Source organism: Ochlerotatus camptorhynchus, unplaced genomic scaffold (assembly GCF_037179485.1).
Source record: "Ochlerotatus camptorhynchus isolate MF236.1 unplaced genomic scaffold, CSIRO-AGI_Acam_v1.1 ptg000577l, whole genome shotgun sequence".
Classification (NCBI taxonomy): domain Eukaryota; kingdom Metazoa; phylum Arthropoda; class Insecta; order Diptera; family Culicidae; genus Ochlerotatus; species Ochlerotatus camptorhynchus.
The window spans coordinates 3,143,916-3,164,877 of NW_027041058.1; the positions used below are offsets into that span (position 1 = coordinate 3,143,916).

General features: G+C 40.1%; 1 protein-coding gene across 1 annotated transcript; it reads left to right on the forward strand.

Moving 5' to 3' along the window:
* Positions 1-255: 255 nt before the first annotated feature.
* LOC135713713 (putative glycerol kinase 5) lies at positions 256-20,696 on the forward strand. Its single transcript, XM_065236921.1, has 7 exons — positions 256-693; positions 799-892; positions 19,007-19,175; positions 19,243-19,573; positions 19,630-19,722; positions 19,784-20,122; positions 20,179-20,696. The coding sequence occupies exons 1-7, from the start codon at positions 571-573 to the stop codon at positions 20,644-20,646; spliced, it is 1,617 nt and encodes a 538-aa protein (XP_065092993.1). The 5' UTR covers positions 256-570; the 3' UTR covers positions 20,647-20,696.
* Positions 20,697-20,962: the final 266 nt, after the last annotated feature.

The window sequence follows — 20,962 nt, forward strand, 5'->3', positions numbered from 1 at the left end:
TAACCTAGGGTTTGCAACAAATAGCTCAATTGTAATCAATCAAGCTAAACTGCTACCGTCGCGTAATGCATGGATGAACCTACACACAACACATACCCGCATGGTCCATTTTTACACCCCACAACGTGAATGTAATATAGATTGTGGAATAAATAATCAACGATAGCGCACTCTGTTGTCGTCCGTTTTGGGATACCCCAAGCAGCGCGCCGATCGAACCTCGCGGTCAGTGGAACGACGTCACTTGAGCCAATCGGGTGTTACTTTGCCATTTCGCGCTATCCTCTGCCAAACACGCTTGCTGGGATACGCCGGCTTCGCGACGCGGATAGTTTTTGCAGTTCTTTTTTTTTTTGCGCTTTGAATTTCTCGATCGTCTTCATAACGTATGGAGTGATCGCGATTTTTTTTTTGCGTATTCTTTGGCTCCGTTCGGCTTTCAAGTGAACCATCAGTAGCAGTTACATATATCTAATTGAGTTTTCAAATCTTTCCCTGTCGGTTCTGTGAACGTAAAACTCAACGAAACGAAACAACAAATAATAATAACAACAACCAATTACACCACAAATGGAATCAGCCGAGCGGTACATTGCATCGCTGGACATTGGTACAACGACGATAAGATGCTTTATCTACGCGGCGAATCGCGATATCGGCAAGCTGGAGGTCGTAGGAAGTGCCTTCGAGCAAGTAAGTTGAAGTGCAATAAAAACATCAAATGTGACAGCTTTTAAGTCTCGAAAAATTCTCAACATTTGTTTTTTTTTTATTTGTCGCGTTTGACCGTTACAACAGGTTGAGCTTGTGTATCCAGCGCCGGGACAAGTGGAGATTGTTCCGGATCAACTGTGGAATAGTGTGATCAACACGATCAAGAATGCAATGGAAAGTGAGTATATAAGTAGGCGTGTGCATGGCATATTAATAATGATTGCAAGTAGGTACATATGCATTGCGACATGTGATATATTTCGAGCGCACTATAGGGTGTGGTTGTGCCGAATTGTTGCTAACGATGTAACTGAATTCGGCTGTGACGGCTAAGCATTTGAGATCCACGATTAAAGTGACAAACTTATCTTATCGACCATATCATCAAATTTACGCTAGGAAAACGTCGTCAAGTAAGATTGCGAGGTCTCAATAACATCCGTGTAATACAGAATAAGTTGCACTCCCGTTGTGCAACGAAGAACCATGCGATCGTGTGAAAGAAAAACCGGATTGCTTTCCTTGTGGAAAAACCTGTATTCTCACGAAGCAAATGGAAGGAGCGTCTTCGCATCATTTCGGGTTGTGGTTTGATTTGTGAAATAATGATGCAGCCCCACCGAACATGACGGAGATTTTTTTTTAATTATCCGGCACAGTTTGCCGATCATTCTCAGAATGTTATGAAATTTTGCCCACAGCTAGATTTTATGACTAAACGAACGAAAAAAAAAAATCAAACAAATCAAGGTGGGTAAGTTTTCTGCAAAATTTAATTTGAAGTTTTCGGAATTTCACGGACATTACTTACTTTGAAAATTCATAGCTCATGAACCAAGCACCGTAGAAAGAACGTTGTGTAGTGACATTATATGGAAATTCGGAGCAATCTATTAAAAAATATACTCTGAGAATATTCTTCCACGAACATTTTCACGGGGGTCAGTGGTTTAAAAGTCTATTCACTCGATTATCCGGAGTCTTGATAAAAATTTCACTACGGATAATCGACGCACCCGGATAATCAAGCCATTTTTTTTCTTTGCCACATATCAAGGACAGTTTGAAAGATGATGAAAATTAATTGTTGTTGGTTTATGCGTCAAATCGAACGTTTTAAAATGATTTTATTCCTTTTTCCTGATGATGGTCACATATAGCAATAACTAGAAAACAACTTTCGAACTGATGTTTGGCGACCAATTTTCATCTCACTTTCTTCAACAATGCCTGAAGCCACCCACATTGCACACTGGGCCAGAAATGCAATCTAGCGGATCAAAATTAATAACTCCAAAACGAAGCATTTCCGCGACTTGGTGTCTTCGAAAATGTTTCTCCTCATAATAAGGACCATCTATTGACATAAACAAATACAGTAATGCCCCGTTTTTGTCAGCCCCCTGATGAATTTAGGGCTGACAAAAACGGGACACTGACAAAATCGGGACATTTTTTTTCGCTTAATTTTTTTAACATAATATCTTTAAATGCTGTTTGATAATGCAAGATTTATATTTTAGGAATCATTAAATATATGCCAGCCCATTTAGGGGGCGGGGGGAGCTGGAATTTCAAACTTTTCGTAAGTGTCATATAAGGAAAGACATTCTTACATTGATGGTGTGGGGGGGGGGGGCTTAATGGACTTAGGTAAGAATTGAATGGCCACTCAATGCATTTGTGGTTAAGCATTTTCTGTAAGAACAACAATAATAATACATAGTGCATAATAAAAAACTTGCATATGGATCCCATATTAAAATTCTCTGAATGAAATTTGTAGAGATTTTCACACACACACACACGCACACAGACACACACACACACACACACACACACACACACACACACACACACACACACACACACACACACACACACACACACACAGTCGTGCTATTCTGCTCCCAAGAAGGGTGACACCTTCTTGAAATGGCGAGTGGGCTAATAGCATAGAGGTAACTCTAAGACCACTGGGTCCCGAAGAAAATCATTATTATTTTTGGCGCGCTCAGTACCAGAACAACGGTCCCAAGCAGTCCCAAGCTATTTCACTCACCCCTGCATGTTCTGCATGAATCCACACACCCCTGATGTTATCTGTCAAACTTTCATAGCGAATCAAAACAAACATAGTGTAGTAATAGAATTTCAACTAGAATAGGGTACGTTAATCGTTTGCTTGGGATCAATAGGCTACTAAAGTGGTGAGCCAATTTAAAATCGTTAGTTTCGTATTGATTGTTGCTAATAGTGCGGCTGCCCCTGTCCCGGTAAAACCTTGGCAGGCCTCCAGATACGTTCAAAACTCGTCACCAATAGGCTCAGATGTAACATTACTGACTTACGCCGATCTGGCTCTGAACACGGCCCCCATGAAGGACCGCGTCAACCCTAGCATGGCTTCCCTGCTTGCATAGATAACCATGGGATCATCGGAGGGGGGGACCCATCAGAATGGAAAAAATCGGAGAAAAAACAAAAAAAAATATGAAGGACGACGGCAAGACGCCAGACAGTGAAAACGGAGGAGCGAACGTGTTCGCAAGAAGCGGAAAGCTGCAGAGATCACAAGCGTCAAACCAGGTGACCACAGCGAGTTCCAGTAGTAGCATACCCCAAGTGGAACAGCATGGACCCCAAAGAGAGCAGCTAGGTGCGGTGCCATGCCAAATATTCACACCGAAATCCAGCAGTGGCAAACAGCAAGAATTGCAGCTTGGGAGAACCAAAATGACGGAGGTTAGGAGGAAGATCGATGAACTCTATGTGTTCGTGAAGGATAAGAACAACATACACAAGGAGGTCAAGCTACTAGCGACGGTCATCAAATCCGGCATAGCTGTGGCAGATCGGGAACTGCAAGAATGGAGAAGAAGAGCTGAAGTGGCCGAAAAGGCTCTGCTTGAGGCCAAGGAGAATGCAATGCTGGCTGAAGCGCAGGAGACGCTGAAGGGACCAACGAACCCACGTCCGGAGAAAAGAGATAGGGAAACGCCAGGAGACGAAGAGAACCCCAAAAAACCCAAGGACGACGAATACGGGGACAAGGAGCAAGAAGATGGAGAAGACAGTGATTGGCGTAAAGTCGAAAACCAGAAGCAGAAGAGGAAAAAACTGAAGGAAGAGGAACAAAGGAAGAAGAAACAGAAGAAGAAGGAGGAGAAGGAAAAGAATAATGAAGAGGAAGATAAGAAGAAGAAGACGGAAGAGATGAAGAAGGAAGTCAAGAAGAAGAAAAACCCCAGGCATCGTAGGGAGAGAAGTAAGGGCGACGCTCTGGTTATCGAGGCGAAAGACAAAACGACATATGCAGTACTCCTCCGGGAAGTGAGAGAGGATCCGGAGTTGAAGCAACTAGGCGAGAACGTGGTGAAAATCAGGCGCACCCAGAAAGGCGAGATGCTCTTCGAGCTGAAGAAGGACTCGTCAGTGAGGAGTTCAGCCTTCAAGGAACTCGTCGAAAAATCTCTTGGCGAGGACGCGAACGTAAAAGCCTTATCGCAGGAGTCAGTGGTCGAGTGCAAGGATCTGGATGAGATCACAACGGAAGACGAGGTACGATGTTCGCTGAAGGTGCAATGCAATCTGGGAGATGTGCCTATGACAATCCGGTTGAGGAAGGCGTACGGTGGTACACAAACGGCGTCGATACGACTTGCGACGGACGCAGTTAACGAGTTGCTGAAGACAGGACGAGTCAAGGTTGGGTGGTCAGTATGCCCCCTGAAAGCTATCCCTCGGGTTCCCAAGCAAATGGAGAGATACTTTAAGTGCATGAACTTTGGTCACCAGGCGAGAAACTGCAAAGGCCCTGATAGATCGGAGCTGTGCAGGAAATGCGGAGAGAAGGGGCACGTTGCTAAACACTGTATGAAGCAACCGAGGTGCATGCTCTGCAGAAAGGAGGACGGAAACGGTCATATGACGGGAAGTTTCAGGTGCCCAGCTTACAAAAAGGTGATAGCGGGCCAATAGTAATGGAGATAACCCAAATAAATCTCAATCATTGTGACACAGCACAGCAACTGTTGTGGCAGCCGACAACGGAAACAAAGTGCGATGTTGCAATGATTGCGGAGCCGTATGGAGTCCCTCCCGATAACGATAACTGGGTGGCCGATAGAGCAGGGAAGGCGGCAATACAAGTTATGAGCAGGTATCCCATACAAGAAGTGGAGATGAGGTCTTACGAAGGTTTTGTGGTCGCCAAAATTAATGCAACCTTCGTATGTAGTTGCTATGCACCCCCGAGATGGAAAATGGAGCAGTTTTCACCAGATGCTAGATGGACTCACCGGGGAGCTCACCGGACGGAGACCAATCGTCATTGAAGAAGATTTCAATGCTTGGGCAGTGAAGAACGCATTCAACAGCGCCAGCTGGGAGGCCATCGCCGAAGCACTGCATGGAATGAGGGTTCCTGATTACCTGTGTACCATTATAAGGAGTTACTTCCAGAACCGGGTTCTAGTCTACGAGACGGACATGGGAGAGAAATCAATCCAGATCACGGCGGGTGTGCCACACGGCTCCATCCTTGGCCCAACGCTCTGGAACGCGATGTACAACGGCGTGCTAACGCTGAAGCTGCCCAAAGGAGTCGAGATCGTAGGATTTGCGGACGACGTCGTGTTGGCGGTAGTAGGTGAGACGTTGGAAGAGGTGGAAATGCTGGCAACCGAGGCGATCGACACGGTTTCCAACTGGATGCAAGGAGCGAAGCTGCAGATAGCCCACCACAAAACGGAAGTGCTATTGGTCAATAACTGTAAAGCTGTTCAGCGAGCAGAAATTAACGTCGGGGAGAACGCCATAGCATCAAAACGCGTGCTGAAGTATCTTGGAGTGATACTCGAGCAAGCTAAGACAAGCTAAGCTTCAATAACGACGAAGTCAACTTCCACTTGACGCAGTTCCTGTCTGGTCATGGTTGCTTCAGGAAGTACCTGCATCGCTTTGGACACACAACGTCGCCCCTCTGTCCGGAGTGTGGAAACGTGGACGAAACGCCGGAGCACGTGGTTTTCGACTGCCCAACATTTGAGACAGTGCGAGTGGAGATGCCGGCCCTTAGCGCGAGAAATGTCGTCAGTGAAATGTGCCGGGATGAGAGGACGTGGAGCGTCGTCAGCAGGGCAGTGACGCAAATTTTGTCGGAGCTGCAGCGAAAAAGGAGAGATGATCAGCGAGTTAGCAACGCCGGCTAGCTGAGCTAAAGAGAAGTGCTTAAGCACAGCCCCTGATGCGATTGAATAAACACCGTTTGGTGAGACCGGATGGAATTGAACTTTGAAATCTGTGTTAGGGAAATCGCTTTTCGCAGGCAATCGGTGATAATTTTAATTATCATAACAACAGTTGCACATTCGTGCAATTTTAACAGTGACATTTTGAAAAATGATAAAGTCTTAAATTTATCAGATGCGTAGGAATATATCAAATCAATTGGGAATAAAATTATAGAAATTGGTCCAGGGGCAGCTGAGTTATTAACGTTCAAAATCTTTCATAATTTTGTTGCATGTTCTATTTTTGGTTTTCACAAAGTGTACCCCCATATAGAAATCACAGACGTAGTCCTACGTCAAAAATATGGGCGGATTTGGACAGTTTTTGACCTGTTTCATGCGACCGGAATGCCGGAATGGTAAATGCCGTGCCAAACTGATTTCCTACGCAATTAATCAATCTTTGATGTGAATTTCGCTAATTAACACGATGAGCATTTCTTATAGCAAAACTTGTCATAACTAAATGGGCATAGTTCATTTTAGTAAACAAACTAACACTTCTTCCTTGTGTGTCACCTTTGTATTAAGCGCCTAGGAGGCGTCTCATATTCTAGGTGGTATCGGTGAGTGCAGTTATAAGCGCCGTAAGTAAGGTAGTATTGATTTTTTTTTTTTTTTTATTATAGTCACTTTAACGCTCTTGGGTCATTCGTGACTTGTCCGGGGGTGAGATTTGAACTCGTGACTTTGGCGTGAGAGGTATGGTTGCTAACCACTACGCCGGGGTCGCCCCCCGGTAGTATTGATTAAAAGTGGATACTGCGCTTGTTGATATCAAGGGGAGAATAGCTAACACCATGATCAGTAGACTGATGCAAAATTTGAAATTTTCGTTCCACAGTGCTTAAACGGTTCCAAATTGGGTCCTGCTTGGCCTCCCAAAATTTGAACTACTTGGCACGAACCATTTCAAGTTTATATGGGAATTACTATAGGGAAACATATGTTTTTGTTCATATATATCTAACAATTCACCACATCACTATGCTTTTAAAAATGATAGTAGTGATTGTAGCAATTTTCTCAGCTACAACTTTGTTGAAAACCACTTTTCAATTAAATGTAAGGAACAAAAGTTATTAATGATTCAAGTTACTGATGTCTTATGATTATGCTCATTCAACTGTTCAACAGGCAACATTGGTGTTTCTGGTGCGAAGAATAGAGCACAAATATCATGGCTTCTATGTCAAACTGCAGAATACAGTGTTGCCCACAGAACAGCTGCTTGATCATGCCATAAGATTATCAATCTCTTAAACAATTAATAACAATTTAATTTGACATTTGGCTGAAAAACAATATTGCACAAAGTTGTAGCTTAGAAAATTTCCCGTAAGAATAGTTATAGAAATTTTTGAAAAAGCAATATGGAAAATGGGTAGAAGACATTGAACAAAAAGTTTTGATTTCCTATTGTAATTTTCATACAAACTTCGAATAGTTTGTGCCAAGTCAGTTTCTTACCAAATGAGTTTAAATTTTGTGAAGCTAATCAGGACCTGATCTGAAACCGTTTGAGCACCATGGAGTGAAAATTTTAAATTTTGCATCAGTCTAATGATCAGGTAGGGTAGAGAACTACTTCGGCCTAATCGCTCATTTTGGGCCTAACGGACAGAAAACTTCAAATAAATCCATGATTTCAGAGTTAACAAGTCAATTATGCGTTTGGTACGATACTTTAGTTAATAAGCTACGGAACGAAGGCAATGAGAACACGTGATATGAAGGTTTGCACCCATTATTCCCAAAAACAAAAGAAGCGCTCCGACCGAATCAATTTTTATCTTCATCCGATAGGTCGAAGTGAATTCAGTGGCGTTTCAATAGCGTTTCAATGCGTTAGGCCGAGTTTAGAATTCGTAGGACAAGTATGGCGTCAAGAAGCAGTGTTAGACTTTTGACAATATCTCAACGATTGGTTTCTCTTCATCAAATCTTAAGGTACATACGGAAAGGTAAATAAATTTGGAAGCCACCAGTAATTATTACATTTCGTTTGGTGCTAAACTGCGCTAGATTAAGAAAGAAGAAGTGCGGGTTGTGCTTAATAGGCCGGAAATGGGGTAGTAAACCCTATCATTCTGAAGATCTTCAACTGCACAACAATTCAAATCATATCTCCCAGATATTCTCTCAAGATACCAGGTTGCTAAGAAAGTATTTCAAAAACCTCGAGGTGATCGTAGGTCTGCAAAAAATCCTCGAGAAATTTGTTTTAGGCTTAAGCTTGATCATATATGATTCTGAAGATCCCCAACTGCCCAACAATTCAAATTACATCTTCCAGCTATTCTCTCAAATACCAAATTGCTCAGACATTATTCCAAAAACGTCTAACAAATCTTCAATATATCTATTATAGACTTAACCGTGATCAGATATCATTCTGAAAATCTTCAACTATCCAACAATTCAAATCTCATATCCCAAATATTATCTCACTCATCATACCAGGTTGCTCAGAAATTATTGCAAGAACCTCGAAGTGATCAAAGATCATCAATCTCCCATGCATTTATCAAGATACCATGTTGCTCAGAAATTATTCAAAAGACCTCCATAGATCACCAAAATTTCCTCAAGATATTTGTTTTAGACTACAGCTTGATTAGGTATCATACTAAAGATCTTCAATTGTCCAGCAATTTAAATCACATCTCCAAGATATTCTCAAAGATTCCAGGTTGCTCAGAAATTATTTAAAATATCACCAAGTGATAAGAGATCATCTTGAAAACCTCAGAATGTTTTTTCAAGATTTCAGATTGATCAGGTATCATTCTAAAGCTATCCAAGAATTTCATAATTCATAAAGTCCTTCGTGTGGTTTAAGATTTGGAGTCGTCTGGATATTTTATGGAGTCGTCTGGATATTTATTTTTTTCAAGACTTCTGGTTGACTGCGATCTCAAAAACATCTCTCGGATCTCTCATGATGCATGGTAGCTCAGAAAACATTCCAAAGTCCATCAGGTGATCATATTTTTTTTCTATGCTTCTGGTTGATCAAGTTCTGAAAATCTTCAAGTATGCAACAAATCAAATCAAATTTTCAACTATGCAGTGATTCACCTGGTATGGTCCATCCCAGCGCAGGATGGTACGATACGCTCACATCAGGATGCCTTCGTCATCTTACCTTGCTATATAACTTTTTTTATATCTCCACCTAGCACAAATTGGCTCAAATCGATTAAAACGCATCAATGGTTGTTGCATTTACCCTCTGCTTCATGTTCTTTCTTACTCAAATCCAATACTACAGAAAAATCATTATGGCTCCGGATAATTGAACCCTCGGATAATCGAACCACCGGAGCCTGACCTGCAATTAATAGCACGTGGATTAAGAGGGATGACGTCTTGAGCAAATTTGATGGGCATGACTTGCATCATCTTTCGAAGAAATTAGTTTTGTGATTAATCCCGTGAGATGCATTTTTTTTTTTTCACAATGTCAACTTTGTCAAAGACATCATATCGACAGTGAGCATGCATAAGGGCGTATACGCGATGATCGATTCTCTTAATCGATTTTCTCTTTGAATTGCTACAGCTACACTCAAAAATATTAGTTACTAAAGGATAATTTAAATTTAATCATTTTATAATTAAGACATGTTTATGCATTGTTCAGATTAAAATATGATTTAAAAAATATACTATGTTCGAATAACGGCGTTGAATTCGTTCAGTATATTTCAAATAACATCTAAAAATTGAGTAGCAGACGTAATATCTATCGCAATAGCACGCATAGCCGTTACAGTTAATTCCATTTTCGTTCCTCGTACATGTGTTCGTCTAGTGGATCGGTCATTGAAACGCTGAACATTATTGCTGATTGCATCTGAAACTGGACTGTCCCAAAAATGCAAAAAGTGTGATAAAAGTGCACGTTTCCGTCAAATCGTTTTGATGTCTTCGGAGTACTTATTGCTTGCATCATAAGGAATAAGTGCACCGAAGACACCAAGACGATTAGACGTAAACTTGCAGTTTTATCACACTTTTTAATAAGTGAAAATGCGCTTATTAGTCCAATTTGGTGTGAAACGCGCAATACCAACTATAAATTGCACTTCTAGCACAAACGAAGTGACAGACGACTAACTGGCGAAGAAATCCATTTAAATAATGTGGTTCACTGTAATAGAATTTTCTTGGAAGCTTGTGCCATCATCCACCAGATGGGCTAGTTTTTTTGTTTTGATTTGAACAGAGTTGATTTTGTGTACAATGATTCTTTGACAGTGTGCAAAGAGTGCGTATCATTTTGTCATTTTTTTTATGCATTTCAGTTTTGAGTAGAGTGAAAGAGATAGAACCAAAACATTCTAGTACATTTGGTGAAAATGCTAGTTCAATCCAGTAGTAGCATAGAGGTAACTCTAAGACCACTGGGTCCCGAAGAAAATCATTATTATTATTTTTGGCTCACTCAGTACCAGAACAACGGTCCCAAGCAGTCCCAAGCTATTTCACTCACCCCTGGATGTTCTGCATGAATCCACACACCCCTGATGTTATCTGTCAAACTTTCATAGCGAATCAAAACAAACATAGTGTAGTAATAGAATTTCAACTAGAATAGGGTGCGTTAATCGTTTGCTTGGGACCAATAGGCTACTAAAGTGATGAGCCAATTTAAAATCGTTAGTTTCGTATTGATTGTTGGTAGTAGTGTTGCCATGTGGTACAATCCAGTAGTAGTGGTGTTGCCATGTGGTACACTGAAAAATTGCAATAGCAGGTTAGTCACCAAAGTTTTCGAGCCGCTCCGTCTGTCACTTCGTTTGTGCTTCTAGTCACAGTCAAGAAACGATGAGGACCCGATAGTAATAGTTAAATATTCTTAAGGAGCTGTGAGTCGGGTTGGAAAAGATCGAGGAACTAGCTTCAAAGGAGAAATCAATATTTTCTGCAAGGATTTGATAAAACTGCACATTAGGGTGTTTCATTTTGAAAAAAGTGATGAATTTTTGATAGGCCACCCTCCAGTTCGATTCATAGCCCCAAAATATGAACCTGTGCAAAAAATGGTAAAGATTGATGAAGGTTTAGAGGTCGCGCCAATGATTTGGATTTTGTATGGAGATTTTGGTGAATTAGTATGGGAAATTATTGATTTTCGTTTACATTGCTCTAACTTTGGTTGTAGTTGTCCAAACGTTGAAAAAAAAAAATATGTGGTTGTCATGACAATGATCAACAAGCCTGTTGTTGTTGCGATGAAATTGGCGTTGTTGCCTTGTACATATTCATCTGTCAATTTACCCTATTTTGCCATTTTTTCACATTTTTATAATTCTTGATACGCTGCAAAACTGAGCGTAGCAACTGTAGGCTTTTTGTTTATTGCCATATCAATAACATACTAAATTTTTTCGACATTTGGACAAGTAGAAGCAAAGTTATAGCGATATAAGCGATTTTTTAAATTCTTCCATAGTAATTCCCATACAAATTTCAAATCATTGGCGCGACCTCTAAACCTTCATCAATCTTTACCAATTTTAGCACAGGTTCATATTTTGGGGCTATGAATCGAACTGGAGGGTGGCCCATCAGAAATTCATCACTTTTTTCAGAATGAAGCACCCTACTGCACATCTATGATAATCAGTTCCGCCGAATTGTGTTCGACGCTAAAACTGAACGCCTTCCGATGGGAAATAACGAACAACTTTTAGCATTTAATTCATAAGGATTAGACAAGATTTCCGACATGCAACTGAAACTTTTACGAGTCAGTAGCTGAGCTTCATTGGATGGATGACAACAATGAAACAGACGGATTACGTTATCAGGTAGGCCAAATATCTCCAGTATTTGAGAACACTTTGTTTATTTTTTGTTTTCAAAACCAACTTTTTACTTGATAGAAATAAAAAACGCATCCACACCAATAAACAGCTTGCATACATCCTATCATTATCACGACTTTAAACATTGCAATGTATAAACCATTTTTATACTAAGTTCGTATTCTTTCGTTTTATACCGACCTATGCGTCGGTCGGGAGAGTTGCGATTTAGTGTAGCTTTTATACTAGTAAGATTTGAATATTTTCTGAGTTTAAGTGAAACAATTCGACAGTGAGCATGCATAAGGGCGAATACGCGATGATCGATTCTCTTCATCGATTTTCTCTTTGCATTGCTACAGCTAAGCGAAACAATTTTCTAGAATTTGTTCAATGCAGATTAGTAACAGGTTATATTGGCTATCAGAAGCAACAGCAAACGCACCGAGAAACGTTAGATCTAGCGAGTTATTAACGAAAGAGAAAATCGACGAAGAGAATCGATCATCGCGTATAGGCCCTTATGCATGCTCACTGTCGAATTTTCTAGAATTTGTTCAATGCAGAGTTGTAACAGGTTGTATTGGCTATCAAACGCACCGAGAAACATTAATTATAGCGAGTTATTAACAAAAGAGAAAATCGACGAAGAGAATCGATCATCGCGTTTACGCCCTTATGCATGCTCACTGTCGATATATACTGCACCTGAGTTAAGTGGACCCTACACGATTGCATTTATCGACAATAATCGTATTGACGTCAATAAATCGGTATTGACAATATTTCTGTATCCACTTCATCAATATTATTGTCAATAGTTCCCCTTAGTGTCAATATATTGATACGTGTGGGGTTCGCTTTGAAGATTATTTTTAAAAAAATGATCTAAAGACACAATTTTGATAGCAAATGTTGCTAGGTCTTTACATGTTCTACAAAGTTGTTTGCAGAATAAAAATACACAAATTTTTTGAAGGTATTATTATGAATTATTGGTAGATTTTCCACTTGGTTCATCATATTCTCGACGGGCCCGAGATGTTTTTAAGACAGGTGAGCAGGAATTCACGGTCTCCCAGTGTTGGTGAGTTCTTTGCCGTTAATGTTCACGAAAAGTTCACTATTTTGCCATAAAGAAATTCAAAACAAAAAATTTTATCTGCGGATTTGGACTGTTTTTGATCTTTTTTTTTTAAACTCTTTATTTGTTCCAAATTCAAAATAAATTACATTTCATTTTTAACCTAGGTGCTCCAGTTACTACAGTAACTTACCAGCCTTAATTGTTATGATATATGTTCTAAGTGTTTTTACATTGTTCCTGTCTTGGCAATTCAGCATTTTAAACAGGTTTTTTTTTAAACCTGCATGTCAGTATAACAATTGATATCTTAAAACTTAACACTAAAACTAAATCTTATCTAAGTATAAAGGGAATTAATCGTTGCAATTGAGGATTGTAACGATTTTTGTCGGAAATTATTAATTATTTTGTTGGACATTTGTGCTAAAGTCTCAACATTCGAAATTCTATGTACTTCGGTTGTACTGTACCAGGGAGGCAACTTCAAAATCATCTTCAGAACTTTGTTCTGAATCCTTTGAAGTGCTTTTTTCCTGGTAGTGCAACAACAAGACCATATTGGCACAGCGTAAAGCATGGCCGGTCTAAAAACTTGTTTAAATATTAGAAGTTTATTCGTCAGGCAAAGTTTGGATTTTCTGTTTATAAGAGGATACAAACATTTTATATATTTGTTACATTTGGCTTGAATGCCCTCAATGTGATCTTTAAAAGTTAATTTTTGGTCAAGAACTAATCCAAGATATTTCACTTGGTTTGACCAGGAAATTGGAACTCCGTTCATAGTGACTATGTGACTACTACTAGGTTTCAAAAAAGAAGCTCTAGGCTTATGGGGAAATATTATAACTTGAGTTTTGGAAGCGTTGGGAGAAATCTTCCATTTTTGTAAATAAGAAGAGAAAATATCTAAACTTTTCTGCAGTCTGCTGCAAATAACACGAAGACTTCTTCCTTTAGCGGAAATGCCTGTGTCATCAGCGAACAAAGATTTGTGGCAACCCTGAGGCAAATCAGGGAGGTCCGAAGTGAAAATGTTATACAATATAGGCCCAAGAATGCTACCCTGAGGAACTCCTGCTCTAACAGGTAGTCGATTAGATTTGGAATTTTGATAATTTACCTGCAGAGTTCTGTCAGTTAAATAATTTTGAACTAATTTCATAATGTAAAGTGGAAAATTAAACTTTTTCAATTTAGCAATCAAACCTTCATGCCAAACACTGTCGAATGCTTTTTCTATCCTGATGAATGTGGGCGTCTTAGTGGAATACCTGTATAATGAGAGAGAGAAGGATTAGTATTTTCCATTTAATTCCACTACTTTATTTGCTTATCCTTGACAGATACGCGTATTTCGTCTACAATGTGCAGACTTCTTCAGTGTCTTGTACTAATACTCGACAGTCGAGTATTAGTACAAGACACTGAAGAAGTCTGCACATTGTAGACGAAATACGCGTATCTGTCAAGGATAAGCAAATAAAGTAGTGGCTTTTTCTATGTCTAGAAGAGCAACTCCAGTTGAGTGGCCTTCAGATTTGTTTGAACGAATTAAATTGGTAACTCTTAAGAGTTGATGAGTAGTTGAATGCCCATGGCGAAATCCAAACTGCTCATCTGCAAAAATTGAGTTCGTATTGATGTGAAGCATCATTCTGTTCAAAATTATCTTTTCAAAAAGTTTACTTATTGAAGAAAGCAAACTTATTGGACGGTAGCTAGAAGCTTCAGCTGGATTTTTATCCGGCTTCAAAATTGGAACAACTTTTGCATTTTTCCATTTATCAGGAAACTATGCCAAATGGAAACATCTGTTAAATAATTTTACCAAGAAAGACAAGGTACCCTCTGGGAGTTTTTTGATGAGGATATAGAAAATTCCATCATCACCTGGAGCTTTCATATTTTGAAACTTTTTAGTTATAGACCTTACTTCGTCCAAATCAGGCCCCCAGGAATTATCAAAAATATTTTCCCGAGAGAAAATATTCTGATAATTCCGAGCAACCTGATTCTCAATAGGACTAGTAAGACCCAAACTGAAATTATGGGAACTCTCGAATTGCTTAGCAAGTTTCTGAGCTTTTTCCAAGTTTGTGATCAAAATTTTACCACCTTCTTTAAGCGCTGGAATAGGCTTTTGAGGTTTTTTCAAAATTTTTGTGAGTTTCCAAAAGGGTTTGGAACTCGGGTCTAATTTAGAAACATTATTTTCAAAAGTTTTGTTCCTCAGGGCAGAGAATCGTTTTTTAATTTGTTTTTGCAAATCCCGCCAGATAACTTTCATAGCAGGATCGCGTGTTCTTTGATATTGTCTCCTACGGACATTTTTAAGACGGATCAAGAGCTGAAGATCGTCGTCTATTATAATTGAATCGAATTTAACCTCGCATTTTGGTACTAAGACAGCTCTTGATTCAACTATAGAAGTAGTCAGAGATTCAAGAGCATAATTAATTTCATCTTTGGTTTGCAAAGGAATGTTTGGATCGAAGTTATATTCCATAAATGTTCGATATTGCTCCCAATCAGCCGTATGGTAATTGAAAGTAGAGCTGTTGGGATTAGAAATTATTTCTTGAGATATTTCAAAAGTTACTGGAAGGTGATCAGAACCGAAGTCAGCATGGGTAACCAATTGGCTACAAAGATGACATGAATCAGTTAAGACCAAATCAATAGTTGAGGGATTTCTTGCAGAAGAAAAGCATGTTGGGCTGTTTGGATATTGAATAGTGTAATAACCTGCAGAACAATCATCAAACAGAATATTACCATTGGAATTGCTTTGAGCATTATTCCATGAGTGGTGTTTTGCATTTAAATCACCAATAATGAAGAATTTAGACCTATGACGGGTAAGTTTCTGGAGGTCACCCTTGAGAAAATTCTTTTGCTGGCCTACGCATTGGAATGGCAAATAGGCAGCTATAAACGTAAGTTGTCCAAATTTTGTTTCAACAAAAACTCCCAAAGTTTCAAAAACTTTGGTTTCAAATGATGAAAGAATTTTATGTTTGATTCGTCTATGAATAATGATGGCAACGCCACCACAGGGTCCATCAAGACGATCATTTCTATAAATCAAGTAATTTGCGTCCTTCTTAACCTTATGGTCAGGTTTAAGGAACGTTTCAGTTATAACGGCAATATGCACGTTATGAACTCTCAAAAAGTTAAATAGCTCGTCTTCATAATCTTTAAGAGATCAAGCATTCCAATTTAAAATGTTTAAAGCTTTAAAATCCATTACTGAATCTTAAAGTCATGACAATATTATTAGCAAATTTTACTCCAGTTTGAATAGCATCAAACATGGAGTTAGATTTAAGCATATCAGAAATCATGTCAATTAATTATTTCTGTAAAAATTCCATTTTAGGGGCAGTAATGCTTCCTAAGTCAAAATTGTCAAAATTTCCGTTAGAACGTTGGTTAGTATTTTGATTTCTACCCGTTGCAATAGCAGCATAGGTAGCTCCATAACTCGCTGAACATTGTTAGCAGCGAGGGGAGTAGGTGCAGATGAAAAATTTGAAGCAGGGGTGATATTTGTACCTACGGGTACGAATGTAGAATTTGTTCCTCGCTGACCGTTGTTAACAGCAGAGGAATTTGTACCTGGTCGGAAACGTGGAGCGTTTCCTACCTGACTGTTAGAACGAGATTGTAGGATCGCTTTGCGAGTCTTACATTCCCAAAAATTGGATTTGTGGTTTTCACCACAATTTGAACATTTAAATTTCTTAGGATCTTCCTTCACAGGACAGTCGTCCTTTGCGTGAGAGGAATCGCCACAATTCATGCATTTAGCTGGCATGTAGCAATTTTTAGTTCCGTGACCCCATCCCTGGCACTTACGGCACTGAGTGAGGTTTTGGAAATTTCCTCCAGTCTTCCTGAAGTGTTCCCACTTCACTCGGACATGGAGCATAAGGCTAGCTTTTTCTAAGGCCTTAAGGTTGTTTAGTTCACTAGACTTGAAGTGAAATAAATAAAAATCATTAGAAATCCCGTTGCGTGAATCGCCAGGACGGGATTTCATTTTCATTTTGATTACTTGGAGTGGCACAACTCCAAGTAATTTTGCCAGTTCATCTTTGATCTGATCCAGGGATTCACCACTGGGCAGTCCTTTCATGACAACCTTGAACACACGTTCAGTTTTGGTGTCCTAAGTAAAAAAATTGTGCTTCTTCTCAGTAAGATACTTGAGAAGACATTTAAATCCGTCCAAGGTTTCATCCAATACACGGCATTCACCCCGACGTCCAATTTGTAGTGAAAACTTAACTTTCACGAAATTCAAAAGTTCCATGCGAAGAGCATGGAAATCGGAAGTGGTGGTTATCACAATAGGGGGAATCTTTTCCTTCTTGGCATTAAGCCGGGAAAGTTTACTAGAATTTTTCTTGGATGATGGATCATTCTCATCATCCGTGAGCAAATCAAATTGATTACTCAAATTAATTTCATCAGAAGGGGGGTCAAGTGTTTGCCCCTTTCTTTTGCGTTTAGGCGCCATGGCGGCAGTAAATTTTTATCCAAATCGACTTCCAAGCAGATTACTATAAGAATCTGAAGGATCGAAGAGGAATTTTCCAAATCGATATCCAAGAAGGATTACCTCGGGTAGGGTCCAAACAAGGATCGAAGAGGAATAAGAGTTGAACAAGGTAGAAATTTTTTACAGGTGGAGCACTGAAAAGTGCTGTTTAAATTTGTTGTAGCTTTAGGTAGTAGTAACACTTCCTTAAGAAAAAAGCAAATAGATCCGCACGGCAAGAGAGCACGATGCAGACTGGACTGTTTTTGACCTGTTTCGTACGACCGGAAGGTGTATGCTGGTCACAAATGCCGTGCCAAACTGATTTCCTACGCAATTGGCGTTGACGGCGACTCTGTAGCTCTTTACTCCTATGAGAAAATCCATAAGCAAACGTCAGACTGTGCGTGAAACATGGCGGACTTTGTACTATCCTTTCACTCCACCGAAAATTTCCATAAGAAACTGTCTATATTTGCTGAAAGAGCAAATTTTTCGACGGTGCCGTCAACGCCAATTAATCAACCTTTGATGTGAATTTCGCTAATAAACACGAGGAGCATTTCTTATAGCAAACTTGCCATAACAAAATGGGCATGGTTCATTTAAGTAAACAAACTAACACTTCTTCCGACTGTGGTACCTCTCTTACTTGCCTGGCGACGGGCCTATATCTTTCTTAGGTGCAGGAAGGTGCAGATGTGGTTACACTGAAACAAGGATCATAGTTGGAAATACTATTTTGCAGAAAACACTTATTATCAATATAACCACGCTTATTACCGTTAAATCTACTATGAATTCAGTATAGTTGACTACGAATGTAAAACAATTTACTATGATCCTGGCGAAACTACTATGCTTGCTCAAAATGCATAGTAATTTTGATAGAAATAATAGTAAAATTAAATGAAATTGTTTTCTGCACAAATCTATTGGTGAGGGTATTTAATTTAAACCAGCAATATAGTATTTTTGCCAATGGATTTTGTATCAGTGTAGCTGCATCTGAAAGCATATCAAACGAGCTTTCAAATTGTGGTAAGTTTGTCTGTTCTCAACCGTCTGCTGAAGAGATGTCCTCATAACAATAATTCCTTTCAGTAATCAAGTTTTATATTTTATAGAGTAAAGACATGAACATTTAATGTTCATGTCTTTACTCTATAAAATATAAAACTTGATTACTGAAAGGAATTATTGTTCCTAGTAAATTTACGTTCTGGTTTGCACAACATAGTGCATCAAAACACACATTCTTTCAAAATATAGATGGAAATATAGATGTAAATATAGATGTATCTACGGAAGCATTACAAACGTCACACACTATCCCAGTCACGATTATTTGCTGCAAGCAAACATCATTCAATTTGTTTGGAATTCCAGTAGGTGTGAAAATCGCTTGATAGGCTGTGAATTTAAGTCACCGTCAATAAAGCTATAGCGAGATCTATGAGTATCCACCCAAATATCACTCAATTGTTGCTACTGTAGTTTAATTCACACTTCAATCAACTTTGATCATGTAACTGAAAATTTCCAGACGCAAAGCTCACGGCACAACAGATCGCCTGCCTGAGCATATCCACCCAGCGGAACACGTTCACCTGTTGGAACAAGCTGACCGGCCATGCGTACCACAACTTCATCACGTGGAAGGACCTCCGAGCGGACAAACTCGTTCAACAGTGGAACAACAGCTTCAAATTGAGGTTTCTTTCTTTTATATAAAAAAAAAACAACGTTTTGACTTCACCACAACAAAATCAACTCTTTCAGAGTTCTCAAAGCAGGCGCCCGCTTTCTGCACTTCTTCACACGCAGCAAGCGCTTCCTGGCGGGCAGCGTGATCAAAATGATGAACCCCCAGGTGACGCTTAGACTGGCATGGGTCCTGCAGAACAATGGCGACCTTCAACGGGATGTCAAAGAGGGCCAAGTGCTATATGGAACGATCGACTCTTGGCTGCTTTACCGGTTGCGGCAAGGGCTGGACCAATCGCGTGTGGTGGAACATATCGGCGATGTGACCAATTGTACCTCGACGGGATTCTACGACCCGTTCGGGCAGGAATGGGCCACATGGGCGCTGAGTTTCTTCAATATCAAGGTTTGATGGGTTGGACGATTTCAATGCTCATAATGATTTTAATTTTCCTATTCTAGAAAGATCTTCTGCCGAAGGTTGTGGACAATTCATACGACTTTGGGTATGTGGATGAATCACTATTTGGCAGTGCAATACAAATTGGTACATCGGTATGATCAATCTAGTACTTCCAATATTGGCAATATTGTTCACATCCTGATTTTTAACCAGATTTCAGATCAATCCGCTTCATTGTGGGGTACTTGCTGTTTTGAGAAGGGTGAAGTCAAGGTTACCATGGGAACGGGAGCATTCTTGAACGTCAACACCGGATCAACGTGTTTAGCTTCAGTTCATGGGCTGTATCCGTTGGTAGGATACAAAACGAATTCAATTAACAGCACCGAGTTGGTTTACCTGATGGAGGGAGCATCCAATGACAATGGCTCGATCATCGAGTGGGCCATGAGTATAGGGCTTTTCACGGATCCACGTGACAGCTCAGACATGGCACTCTCCGTTCCCGATTCGGACGGAGTTTCCTTCATTCCGGCATTCAGTGGACTGGGAGTATGCGATCTAGTACTACACTTTCAAGGAACATTCCTAAATGTTTTGATTTTCAGCCACCGATACGTAACGACACAGCTGGCACTGGGTTCATAGGCATCAAAGCGTCAACGCGGAAGGAACACCTGGTACGAGCAATTCTCGAAAGTCTTGCATATCGAATCGCGCTACTGTACGTGTGTGCACTAACCGAAACGCGATACACATTCACTCGGATCAAGGTCGACGGAGGAGTCTCTCGGAACGATTTCATCTGCCAAACGTTGGCCGATCTCACCGGACTGCCCGTCGAACGAGGTGAAGTGACGGACTCGACTGCACTGGGAGCGATGTTTCTCGCCGGATTGAACGTAGGCATTTGGCGCAGCAAACAGGAACTGATCGATATCAGAAAGATCGATCGAATCTTTGAACCGATTGCATCCAACAAGAGCAAATGCTTCAAAAGCATGCGATCGTGGGAACGTGCCGTCGAAAGATTCAAGCGATGGTACATTGATGAAGAACTGAACAGTCTGAACTAACGATGTGATATTGTTACTTTTGCAATAAACTGTTTTTGACCAAAACCCAACGGATTGTTTCGTCCTTTCGTTTCGTATATTTACTGACGCTTTTTCATGAATTGCCCCATGTTTCATTTGAACGACCGAACGCATTCTCACGCACCGTTGATTCGTCAATAATGCATTAGTTGAGTTCGCGCGCGCTCCAAGAGGATGAGAACAATTTTACGACACTGCCAGCGATGGTCAGTCTTTGACTTGCAATCGTCGTAGCTGGTGGCTTAAGTTCTTTTCCTTGCCAAGTGTGCAATCAATAGCAGATTTTTTCGCAAAG